Raw genomic sequence first — 11,710 nt, forward strand, 5'->3', positions numbered from 1 at the left:
CAGTAGACGTGTGTTTAAATATTATGATAAATTATATGTGAGATTTGAATTTCTCTAAAAAACTTTACAAGTGAAGCTGCAATTACATAGTTGTAAGTAGTTACATCATGACGGAAGTGACGCTGTAAAAAGGGAAAGATAAGAGCTACACAGTTTTTTGACCTGTATCATTTTGCTATTTTATTTTTTATAAATATTTAAAAGAAAGATACCGGAAGAGACTGAATGTGATTCAAGTTCAAAATACGCTCTAATGTCAGGAAGGGTGCAATAAAGTAGAAAATTAGACGGATTGACATCATAACTTATTCTTAAATGTAACAATTTGCGTGAATTATTATTACCCCATTTAAGAATTTAAAGTCTGAATAAAATATCACCTGTGTTTCCTTCATTTTTATATTCTGTCCCTGTCTGTCTGTGTGTTTGGTGTGCGTTAGTGGGTGTGTCAGTGCCTGTATGATATTTAATGCATTGCTTATCGTTATCATGTTTACATATAGTTTACATTGTAAAAAGCGCTATATACATAAAAGTTGAGTTTAGTTGAGGATAATATTTAAAGGGGGTTGGGCTAATTTTGGGACGGGATCTGTTTTACCTAACTGTCACGTTTCTACCCACTTTAAACATATGCATGGATGGATATATAGCCAGAAACAATTAGTTTGATGCGTGCCACAAGCAACAGTGTATGTCTCATGAAGCATTTATTCATAATTATATAGACATGCTAAAATTTCAAGGCCACAGACACGCTACAAGCCACAAATGTGTGATAGCCAATGCCAAATTAATAAACATGGTTTATAAATAATTTAATTGTTTGTTTTGTTTCTTTTGTTTGGAGAAATTATTATCCTTTAGTTGTTTATTTGTGCTTATCCTTATGCATTTTGTTTGAATGTGAAGTGAATCAAAATCCTCCATTGCGTTGTCTGTATGTGCTAGAGAAGCAAAACAGGCAGCGTTGTTAGCAAGAGCAGCATCACGTAAGAGAAGTCAGCAACTTGAAATGGAAGAGATGGAGCTTAAAGCCTTAATGGAAGTACTTGAAATCGAAACATCACTTGCACAGAGCAATGCTAATGCAAGGTTTTGATAGAGTATGAACGGTCAAGGGTTGGGAAAAGCAGTGTGCAATCCTGCCAGAAAAGGGGAGTTCAAAGTAGCCAAAAAATAGCCAAAGGATGATCCACCTTGTCAAACACATAAAATAAAACGCAAACCAACAGTCAAAACAAATCCTACGACATTAAGAGTCACAGGTGATGATAATCTCCAAGCAGACAACAGCATCGTTCAAGTAATGCTGAAAAAAAGTCTTGACTGAGTTGATTGTGAAACAGCAAAGACAAGTTCAGCTACCTAGTCAAGACATTCAAGTGTTTTCTGGAGATCCTTTAACATACAAATCCTTCTCACGGTCAGGCCCTGAGAGCCACCCTGTCTGGGTGGGGGTGGTTCTCCATTCGCCTGGGACAGGAGGTCCGTGGGAAATGGGAGGGGCCATGAAATAGAGGAGAAATCTCCCCCAAACATGGTGCTTTGGGACACCTGAGTGCTATCAGGATAAGAGACAAGTTCTGATCTCTCACCCTGACCAGGGTAGGCAGTATCAGGCAGAGAGGATGGAACGCGTAGAGTAGGACTCGTGGCCACGGGCGGGCAAGCACATCCACATTGAGGGTAGCGTCCTTGTCCCGTAGCGAGAAGAACATAGGACTTTTGCCGTTTTCATGTGAGGCGTATCTCTGCCACAGAAGGCCCACTACCTGAGGGTAGAGTGGATTCCCCCTCGATAGAAGGTCCGCTCCCCTGTTCAGAATGCCCGGAACATGGGTGGCTTGTACGGACAGAAAATGTTGCCTGATCCATACCAACAGCTTGTGAGCCAGCGCATGGAGCTTGGAGGAATGCATGCCCCCTTGGCGATTTATATATACTACTGAAATGGTGTTGTCGCAGCCTATCAGCACATGATGTCCCTGCAGGCAGTGCAAAAAATGCCTCAGAGCCTTCCACACAGAGAGGAGCTCCAAACAGTTTATACGGGCTAAGTGAAGAGTGTTTGACCACACACCATTCACTGTACTGCCCACTTGTTTGGCTCCACATCCTGTTAAGGACGCATCTGTCTTAACCACTTTCCGCAACATGATCGCCCCTAGAGGAGTTCCATGGGCGTAAAACTCCATCTTCCTCCAGTGGCGGCTTGGGTGCAAGGGGCTGAGGTGGAGAGATAGGACCTATTTCATATAAGCCCTCATTCTTCTTAAAATAAAAAGGCGGTTTTGCGGGTGTTGGCATCATGATTATCAAGTGACTGATTGCTATCAAATAAAATGCCCAGATTCCTAGCTGACGTTGAGGGTTTTACAGTACAAATTTTATTATTCTTTTTAAACAATGCACATGTAATATAAATCAAACATTGCAACATAAATAAATAGACATTTTCTTAAAAGAAAACATTTAACCTGACTCATGTGGTAGCAATATTTCAGATGCAGTCATAATCTCAACCATCATTAAATGTTGTGATTCGGTACAGTTTCATTTGTAAATAAAAGACTAAATGGAACAAGCAGCAGTCAAAAGTGCGAAAACATGAAACAAGACGTTAGAAAATAACAGGTTAAAAGGAAAGGCAGCACATCATGCACATATGGCATCAAGATCTATTCAGAAATATCAAGTCTTCATAATGTTACAAGTGACCTGCTCATGCACGGTTTAGTTCAGGAAATTCTTAGTTTGAGATATTGCATATGTAGAAGGGCTGACTGAGTAATCCTCTCCCACACAATTACTAATTCTATAATCCAAACTGCCACCAGAAAAAAGTCAGAACTAAACTCAATGTGAGCTGCTTCTAAAGCTACACAGAGAGGCTTTATCTGGGTTTCAGAAAAGCATCCTACAGTCGAGAAACAGATAAGTAAGAGATACAGAGAGGAGTTTTTGCGTCTAAAGCAGCCAAAGAGCACGTGGTGCTCCAAATAAAGCAAAACTCTACTCCTAACCAGTGTTTTTAACAGAAAAAATATGTGATTCTGAAATTCTCAAAAGCCCAGGTGGGTCTGCCTTTATTTTTGTGGTGTAATGTTGTCCAGACAGGGCCAAGCTGGAACGCAATGCCTGGGTAGAGTTCCCTCCATAAGCCTCTCCATCCAAAGACCCAGCCGATCCAGTTTGTGATGGATCTCCAGAGTGGTGGCCTTCTGCCTAGAACTTCCCCGTGAGCGTGAGCCTCTGCTCGTCCCGGCCGCCCCATCCTCGTCGGACGACCTGCTACCTTCGGCCTCCTCTCCCGTAAACACAGGTCTGAATTTGCAGAAGTATTTTTTGTGGCCGTTGAGGGCCAGGACATGACCAGTGTAGTCAGGTTTATAAGAGGCGGCATCCTCCTCTTCGTCCGAGCAGTCTGACGGCTGGGCGTCGGGGGACGACTCCATAAGCGAATCCATCCACTTGGTGTGTTTGTCCAGGTTCAAGAAGGAGTAGTGGAGCGATTGAGACCTATGAAAAGTCAGGGTTTAGCTTAGAGCAAGGGTGCAGACGAAAAGTTACACTGAATGCATGAAAAACCCAAGCAAGACTCACCCTGAGAAGGAGTAAACCTCTTTGGCGAACTTCCTGAGCAGCACTTGTTTAGAAGCATCAGTCAGTATCAACACCACGTTGATGTGGCCAGGCTTTAACCTGACCAGGTTGCTCATATAAGTAACATCTGTCAACTCGGTCACTTCCACAAAGTTCTTCTTGGGTGGACGACTGCAAGATGAAAACAAACTATGGTATGCTATGCTATCCGAATATGCTTTATATTTTTGCTCTCAGTTTTAATCGATAAACAACCAGCGTGTTACCTGGAAGTGCTCTCTGTTCCCGGAGAGCCATCGGCTGTCTTTGGTGATTCAGTTGTCTTTTGTTTCGGTGGTTTGTCTTCACCAGAATCACTGTCCACCATAAAAAAAAATATATATATACAACTCCACTTGAAAAATAGGACTCATCAAGTCTTATCCCTAGACAGAACGTACGGATAGTCTTACCTAAAGGCCTGAATGATAACAGTACCAAACAAGATGAAAAGAGCGGAGAAGATCAGTGATAACACAGGCATCATCTCACGCCTAGAGAAAGCACAGCAAGGTGTTACTACCATATTCTTCTTGTTCTTATATCACCAAAAACACTGGATTCTATTGGCAGCATCTTCATTATACAGTAATGACATCACTATTCCAGTATAATAATATTAAAAGCACCACAATGGTTTCGCTTCTGCTTTCTTAATATTTATATAATCAATTTTTGATAAAACAACTCTCCCAATAACTGCCTACCAGTTTGAGTAGAGAAGATCAAAATAAAATTGGGCGAGGTAATCATATGCTGTGTTCATCCACCGAAGTAGAAACATCTGAAACAATTAAAAAACAAACATATTTGTCTTACAAATATCTCTTTATATAAAAACATTGCAATTATTGAAGCATATATGAATAATCATGACACAAATCTGTATTAAAATACAACTTCAGTAAATACATTTTTTCTTTATTGAACCTATTGCTATAGACTTGCATTGTTTTTATCAAATGAATGGGACTTTGTGATACTGCATAAAAAACGTGATATGCAATAACTTGGTTATTTGTTAAAAATAAGTTTGTCCAAAACATATTTAAAAACAAAAAAATACAAAATGTTTTACATTCTTTTTGTTAGGTCTTTTGGCACCGACCCAAAACTTTGACAATATATAACTTTCTGAAGCTTTAAAATGATTCAGTTATTGCAAACCACCGCAATATGCATATGCAAATTGCATATTTATGATCATTTTGACATTTTGCCCTCCAAACGAAAAACACATTCACACCCGTCTGTGCAATTTTTAGCATATTGTTCAAACTTAAAAGTCCAGTGTATGACATTTAGGCATGTAGTGGTAAAGTTGTGAACTGCAACCGACAGCTCACTCCACCTTTCTCCTCTCTATTCAAAGCACTAATGGCTTACAGAACTAAGATGTCGTCACGTTTTCGCTTCTTTGCCAAAGGAGATGATGTATTTACGAAACGCGCTCTGTAGAGCAGTTTGTCCTGTTCCGGGCTACTGTAGAAACAACACGGTGAATTCCATGTAAGGGCGACCCAGGGTGCACGTAGATAGAAGAAAGCTCATTCTAAGCTTTGACAGCATTGCTGTCCTAATTGCTTCCATTATCTACCCCACTTGTAAGTCGCTTTGGATAAAAGCGTCTGCTAAATGACTAAATGTAATGTAAATGTAAGCTAATGAGAATGTAACACTCCATTATATAAGGTCTTTATACACCTCTGAAGACATAGTTATGTATGTTATATTGCATTTCTGTCAATAGATAATTACACACTGGACCTTAAAGTCCTACAAGAAAAAAGCTCTTGCTTTTCTGTGTTTTGCGGAGTGACTTACCGAAGCAAACTCATTATTCAGTTCGGGCAGCATTGCATCGTGGGTGAGGTAAGAGGGATCTCTCTGCAGAATATCCAGCTGCTCGTGGAGGCGGAGCTTATCGTCATCACTACCATTCCAGCCGCCTGTCACTGACCGATACAAGACCCTTCCTGTAGAGCTCCGCCTTTCCAAGATAATAACCTGAAGATATTGATTAACAGAGTCAATGATTCCAACACACATAGACCCATTAAACAGACTCATGAATGTCTCGGACCTGTGGAGGGGTTGTGTCGTCCTGTTGGAGCAGGGCATCACACAGAGGCTGCTGCTGTGTTTGATAAACGTAAGCAAACCTCAAAACGTCTTTAGTGTTGGCAGAAGCAAAGTTGAAGAAAGCCTCGTTCACCGATACAAACTGCTCTCCTTCCCCAGTGATGAGAAGAACACAGTATCTGTCAATCAGAGGGTAGAATGAGAGCGAGATACACCCGGCACACCCAAACAACTTCACTTTGTTCCTCCCTAAAATCTGCTCTTTTCCCTTTAAATGTTTTCAAAGCTATCTTGCTATTGCAAGCCTGTATGAAACTGCTCTAAAGTTTCTGAAAAAACCGGTTCTTACTTTCTTCGTCTGTGGAACTGTTTAACAGGACACAGTTCATCAAAAAGTTTCTGATTAACCAGCCGTGGCACTAGCAGGAACCGATTGTTGGACACAAACTCATCGATGATCTGTTTCTTCATTCCTCTTGCCTATGGATGAAAACAAAGTAGAAAGCAAGATCCTCTAGAAAGAATAAAACCACCAGTGCAGAAGAACTGGGCTTCACCTGTATGACGTCTGCAGGTTTCTCAGAGTTCTCCTTGAACAGGAGCATGGTGGGAGCATACGTGTTGATGTTGAACCTCTGTACCACTTGAGAGGTCTCGGTCAAACCCATATCTACATAACCAAAGCTCACGTAGTCTTTGTAGGCAAACGCGGTGAGCTGGGAACAAGAGCATATGAGGGAAAGTATTTCAAATATGTCGATGTAAAAGAAGGCTCGGATTATTCGAACAAATTCTCACCTTGTATAAAAGAGGTACAGAAGATGCTACATCAAACATCATAACCCTTGGCTTATTTTCTTCATGCCAACTGTTTAAAAACTCAACGTAGTTGTTATCAGTCAACTGATAAGGAAGAGAGATGAGAAATAGAACAATGAAGAAATCAACGAAATGATCGATTGGTTTATTTTAGTATTGGTTAAAGTCTTACCTTCTCCACCAGTTTTGTGGGAAGAAGACTTTCCACAAACTGTTTCAAGTATTCTCTGGCCACAGCATACTGGAAGAAAGAGACTTTGCCATTAATAACACCCAGAATGGAAGGTGTGCGGTGGGCTCCAAGATGATTGGCCAGCTGTCTCTCAAATCCGATGTCTACCACACCAATACCAACACCTACACCAAACAAGAGCAATAAATTTCATTTTTAAAAAAATCCATAGCTAAACTGACAAAATATATGCATGGACAAACAGATACAGTATAGCTGATACCCCCACCTAAAGGCTCTAGGTCTTGCACGGTATCCTTCCAAATGGGCTCGATATGAATGCAGGTGAAGCACCACTCTGAGGTGATCTTGATCAGGTAAGGCCTCTTAAAACTATCCGGCAAGACTTCATTCATGTATTGTTTGAAATGAATGAGGTGCTTGCTCTCTGTGAAATCTCGACTCGTCCGAGGAAAGTGAAAGAAGGATTCGTCAAAGTAGAAACTGTCTTGAAAGTGCCTGAAGCCCTGTTGTGGTCGGGCAAAGTTTTGATTTTCATCCATTTGACCGAAACGGTCGTAGTTCGCCCTTTTTTCCTCACTGGACAGGATCTATGCGAAGTAAAACAATTTTCTATGCTTAACACAGACGTGCATGCTTCTTAAACCATAACATTGGCAATTATTTCCACTCCAACATAAGCAAATGTATCCATTAATCCATCACTTTAAACACTCACATGCTATATATTTCAGATGTAAATTGTATTAATATTGTGCTGGTTAAACTAACCTCATAAGATTTTGTGATCTTGATAAACATATCCTCAGCTCCTGGACTTTTGTTCTTGTCTGGATGCCTACAGATAAAGTGTACAATATTTATACAATCCCGATTGCTGTCCGTAAGTCAGTTTTCTCTTTCTTTCTTTAAAATAACATCACTCACCATTCCCTTGCGAGACTTTTGTACGCTTTTTTGATCTCGGCCTGACTGGCATGTCTGGACACTCCAAGAACTTTATACGGATCAAACTCGGGCGAGGATGCCAGTGAATCTCCAAGCAGAGCCAGCAGAAGAACCATCCACACAAACACACTCCAGCCTCCCATCTTTTGATATCTGACAGGCAGGCTGGAAAAATGCAACAACATGTAATTTCAATAAGTTGTTATATATGTATATACAGCTTTAAAATTATAATATGTATTATGGGTTTGGTTCCAAAATGAGAAAAATATTTTTTTTATTGTGCATTCCAATTAATATCAATCAAACTGCAGTTAGTTTTGATTTGAAGAAATAATAACTCAAAAATACAGCTAAATAACAATAAAAACGTGATAACATAATAACATTTTTTTTTTATTTTTAAAAGAAGTCATCTCGTTTTGGAAACAAATTCTTCATATGATTAGAGGCAGCGTGCATTAGAATAACTGATCGTATTTATTAATGTTAATCAATACATCCCATTCTTACGCGAACCAATGCGTTGCTATGGAAATGTCTATTGGTAGACATGCAGTTCAAATGCCAGACAAACCCACACTACTGACAGCCCAACAATAATGTAAACATTAAGATACTGTGAAACATGATCACTAACGAGTTTAGTTTAGCATCGGCTGACTGTTATTCTATCAATAGAAACATTGAGCTGCAGCCCTACAGTTCTGCAACACAAAATCGCACGCGCATTACGTTTTTGCAGCAGCATTGCACGCATTTTATAAACTCATAAATCCAGAATAACGGCAGTACTTACGCCAAGCCCTCAATTTTATTGTATATTCTTAAAAATCAGCAGCGAGCCATGATCTCCTGATATTAATGGGTGGATCCTTCGATTCCTTCCTCTTGCCATCAGCTGGCGATTACTTCCGGTAGTGAGGGATTATGGGTAAACTCATGCTAGGATAAAAGTCCGATTGTCACTTTCAAGTGTCTCAATGCTATGAGGGTTATTAAAGTAATATCTCCTAAACTTTTACACCTTATCAGGTCATCCCTACAATATTCTAGGTTAATGGAAGAAATTCCTCGTTTAATGACAGGTGGGGTGGACTTGTTTGATAAAAAATGCAATAATTCGCATAGCAGAAAAACATTGTACTAATTGTATTGCAGGGAAAGCAACGGTTTTATGGAAACAAATGTACCCTTCAATTATTTCCTAAAACATATGGGCTGTTCATAATACATTTGTAATTCCAAACAAAGTTAAAGAACTTCACATAAAAAGTCTCCATAACTTTTATCCTCGTAAATTATTTTTGTCCAAGTTTGTGGATAGTCAACCAGATTTTTCTTTTTGTGGTGATGAGGATGAATCAGTGGTTCACTTGTTTTTTTTAGATATACAGTAACAAGATTATTTTGGATTGAGGTTTCATTATTGATTTTTAATTTGTTTAATAATTCGATTGAAATAAAGAAGAAATTGTCCTTTGTTTATTTTCCAACTCTGGCTTCCCTATATTGAACAATCATATCAGAAGCCTGTGCTTTCTTGAAGAAAAAGTTACATCTATAAATGTGAAGCTAAAGGTTCTAATCCTAATATTATTGTTTTTTGCTGAGTTTTGCCGAAACCTTTTATAAATTGATGAAAAACAAAAAAGGTGTTAAAACACAAAATATTAGATGCAATTGTTAGATCAGAAGTGAACAGATATATGTTTAATTAATTCCTTTCTACCCCTGTACTTATAAAATTTATGATTTACGTTTTTTTTCTTTTCTGTGTATTATGTTTACAAATGTATTGTCATACATTACATCAAAATGCATCCCTTGTACTATTTCCAAAATAAATGTTTATAATAATAAATAAAAAAAATCAAGTGCCATTCATAGCAAAGGTCAAATAATACAATACTCATTTTTCTTTTTTGAGAAAGTTGTGTGCAAAATGTTACTGTGTTAAAGAGAAACAGAATTTGTATTTTAGTATTAGTATTAGAAGTATTTTTTATTTACTTCTTATTTTAGGCTGTTATTATTTTTATGGAATTTCATATATTAAGCTGTTTTTATGCATGTTAAGAAATTTAGTTACATTTCCCGAAAAGTGCTATACAAATAATTATTATGAATCATTTCATCTGGTTAGGTAACATCTTACCCCTAGTCCTGCTTGACCTTAATGCTGCATTCAATACTGTAAACCTTAAAATACTTTTAGATCGTTTACACAATTATACCAGTATTCAGGGACAGGTACTATAATGGTTCAGATCTTGTCAGACAGATATCAATATGTCCATTTAAATGGAGAATCATCAAATCTAACAGCAGTATATAATGGATCACCTCAGGGATCTGTTTTAGGACCCTTGCTTTTCTCCATATACATGCTGCCCCTTGGCAACATTATTAGAAAACATGGAATTAGCTTCCACTGTTATGCAGATGATACTCAGCTATATATATCATCAAGTCCAGATGATTCGTTCAAGCTATCCAAACTGGCAGAGTACATCGAAAATATAAAACATTGGAAGACTAGTAATTTCCTTCTTTTAAACTCTAACAAAACAGAAATATTACTTATCGCATCAAAAAACAGTATATCTCAGATTATAACATGCAAATTGAAGGCTCCATTGATACTGCAACAAATAAAGTTAAAGACCTAGGCGTTATATTAGACAGCAACCTGTCATTTAAAAATCACATCTCAAATATCACAAAAACAGCCTTCTTCCACCTTAGAAATGTTGCTAAATTACCAAATATTTTATGTGTTGTTGATGCAGAAAATCTTATTCATGCATTTGTGACCTCAAGACTTGACTATTGTAGTGCTCTACTTAGTGGTTGTCCTGTATCATCAATAAACAAACTACAGTTAGTTCAGAATGCAGCTGCCAGAGTTCTAAGCAGGTCAAGAAAATACAATCACATAACCCCAGTTTTAATGATTTAAAAAGCCTTAAACGGTTTAGCCCCTACCTACTTAACAGAGCTTCTATCACATTACAACCCATCACGCTCTCTAAGATCTCAAAACTCCAGACTTTTGATAACACCTAGAATAACTGAATCCACCAAAGGGGGTCAAGCTTTCTCATATATAGCACCTAAACTCTGGAATAGCCTTCCCGATACTATTCGAGGGTCAGTCTCACTCTCCCCATTTAAATCTAGATTAAAGACACATCTTTTCAGCCAAGATTTAATGAATGCAAAGTAAATGAACAGCAGCTACGCTAATTATTCTCTTTCTGCCTCGGCCTCGGGATGCCCATCCCAAGGTAGGGAGACATTCCGCCAGGCCCAGATGAACGTCAAATGGCCATCCCCAACTAGAGATTACGCCAGCTACAGCTGAAAGTCCCATGCCATCCTCCTGTGAGATGTGGACTGACTGACCATCCCAGCTCGATCTAAGGGCAATTCCATTACCCCCCTCGAGAAAGGGGACCATCTAACCATCCCAGCTCACGAAATTCCATCCCCAACCAAGGGCAAAGACGAACTACTTGTCACATTAATGCTAAAGTTACTACACTTGGTATTTAATGCTAAACTTACATCACATGACAGCAGTTTGAAATTATAACTGCATTAGCCCTGATTGGAGGTTGTGGTTTTGGGGATTTCTTTTGTTGAGGCTGTGCGGGTCTGGTCTGGTCTTGTTTTATGGCCGATGTCGGACAACGGAGGAATAAAGGTACATTATGTCATTACTATTTTTCCCTGGTTGTTCCTCTGTTTTCTGGTGTCGATCTCGGAGTGGGACAGGGTTGGACCTGCACGGTTTCAGCAAGTGGGACTTCCTGGGTCGTGGATGGTGGGCTCTCCCTCTTCCTTGTGGATGTTTTTGGTCGGGGTCACTGAGTGCAGCTATGACACGTCAGAGGAGATCTGGCCCTCCCGGCTGAGCCTGGTTTCTCCCTAGGTTTTTTTCCTCCATTAATCAATAATTTTTTTATTTAATTTTTTTTTAGTAGACATTATTTATTAGAATGATTTTGCTTATTCTAT

General features: G+C 38.9%; 1 protein-coding gene across 3 annotated transcripts; it reads right to left on the reverse strand.

Moving 5' to 3' along the window:
* Nucleotides 1–3,062: 3,062 nt before the first annotated feature.
* On the reverse strand, nucleotides 3,063–11,685 carry dnajc16l (DnaJ (Hsp40) homolog, subfamily C, member 16 like). Of its 3 annotated transcripts, none has more exons than XM_056735569.1 (15): nucleotides 11,414–11,685; nucleotides 7,667–7,852; nucleotides 7,511–7,577; nucleotides 7,008–7,329; nucleotides 6,719–6,903; nucleotides 6,526–6,630; nucleotides 6,285–6,443; nucleotides 6,077–6,207; nucleotides 5,729–5,906; nucleotides 5,470–5,652; nucleotides 4,353–4,429; nucleotides 4,059–4,139; nucleotides 3,873–3,962; nucleotides 3,607–3,777; nucleotides 3,063–3,522 (listed from the first exon to the last, which is right to left on the reverse strand). In XM_056735569.1, exons 2-15 carry the CDS (start codon nucleotides 7,828–7,830, stop codon nucleotides 3,090–3,092), a joined length of 2,346 nt encoding a protein of 781 aa, XP_056591547.1. In that variant the 5' UTR covers nucleotides 7,831–7,852; nucleotides 11,414–11,685; the 3' UTR covers nucleotides 3,063–3,089. The 3 variants fall into 3 exon arrangements, with proteins under 3 accessions (XP_056591547.1, XP_056591546.1, XP_056591545.1); XM_056735568.1 differs by having other exon boundaries at nucleotides 8,487–11,685; XM_056735567.1 differs by having other exon boundaries at nucleotides 7,667–11,685.
* Nucleotides 11,686–11,710: the final 25 nt, after the last annotated feature.

This window comes from Triplophysa dalaica, chromosome 21, assembly GCF_015846415.1.
Source record: "Triplophysa dalaica isolate WHDGS20190420 chromosome 21, ASM1584641v1, whole genome shotgun sequence".
Taxonomy (NCBI): domain Eukaryota; kingdom Metazoa; phylum Chordata; class Actinopteri; order Cypriniformes; family Nemacheilidae; genus Triplophysa; species Triplophysa dalaica.

Coding starts and splice junctions, on each gene's coding strand:
- dnajc16l (XM_056735567.1), bottom strand. CDS start 7,872: ATGTTGTTGCATTTTTCCAGCCTGCCTGTCAGATATCAAAAGATGGGA. Junction 6,631..6,718: donor CCACAAAACTGGTGGAGAAG/GTAAGACTTTAA, acceptor CTTCCTTATCAG/TTGACTGATAACAACTACGT. Junction 3,523..3,606: donor GAGGTTTACTCCTTCTCAGG/GTGAGTCTTGCT, acceptor GACTTTTCATAG/GTCTCAATCGCTCCACTACT.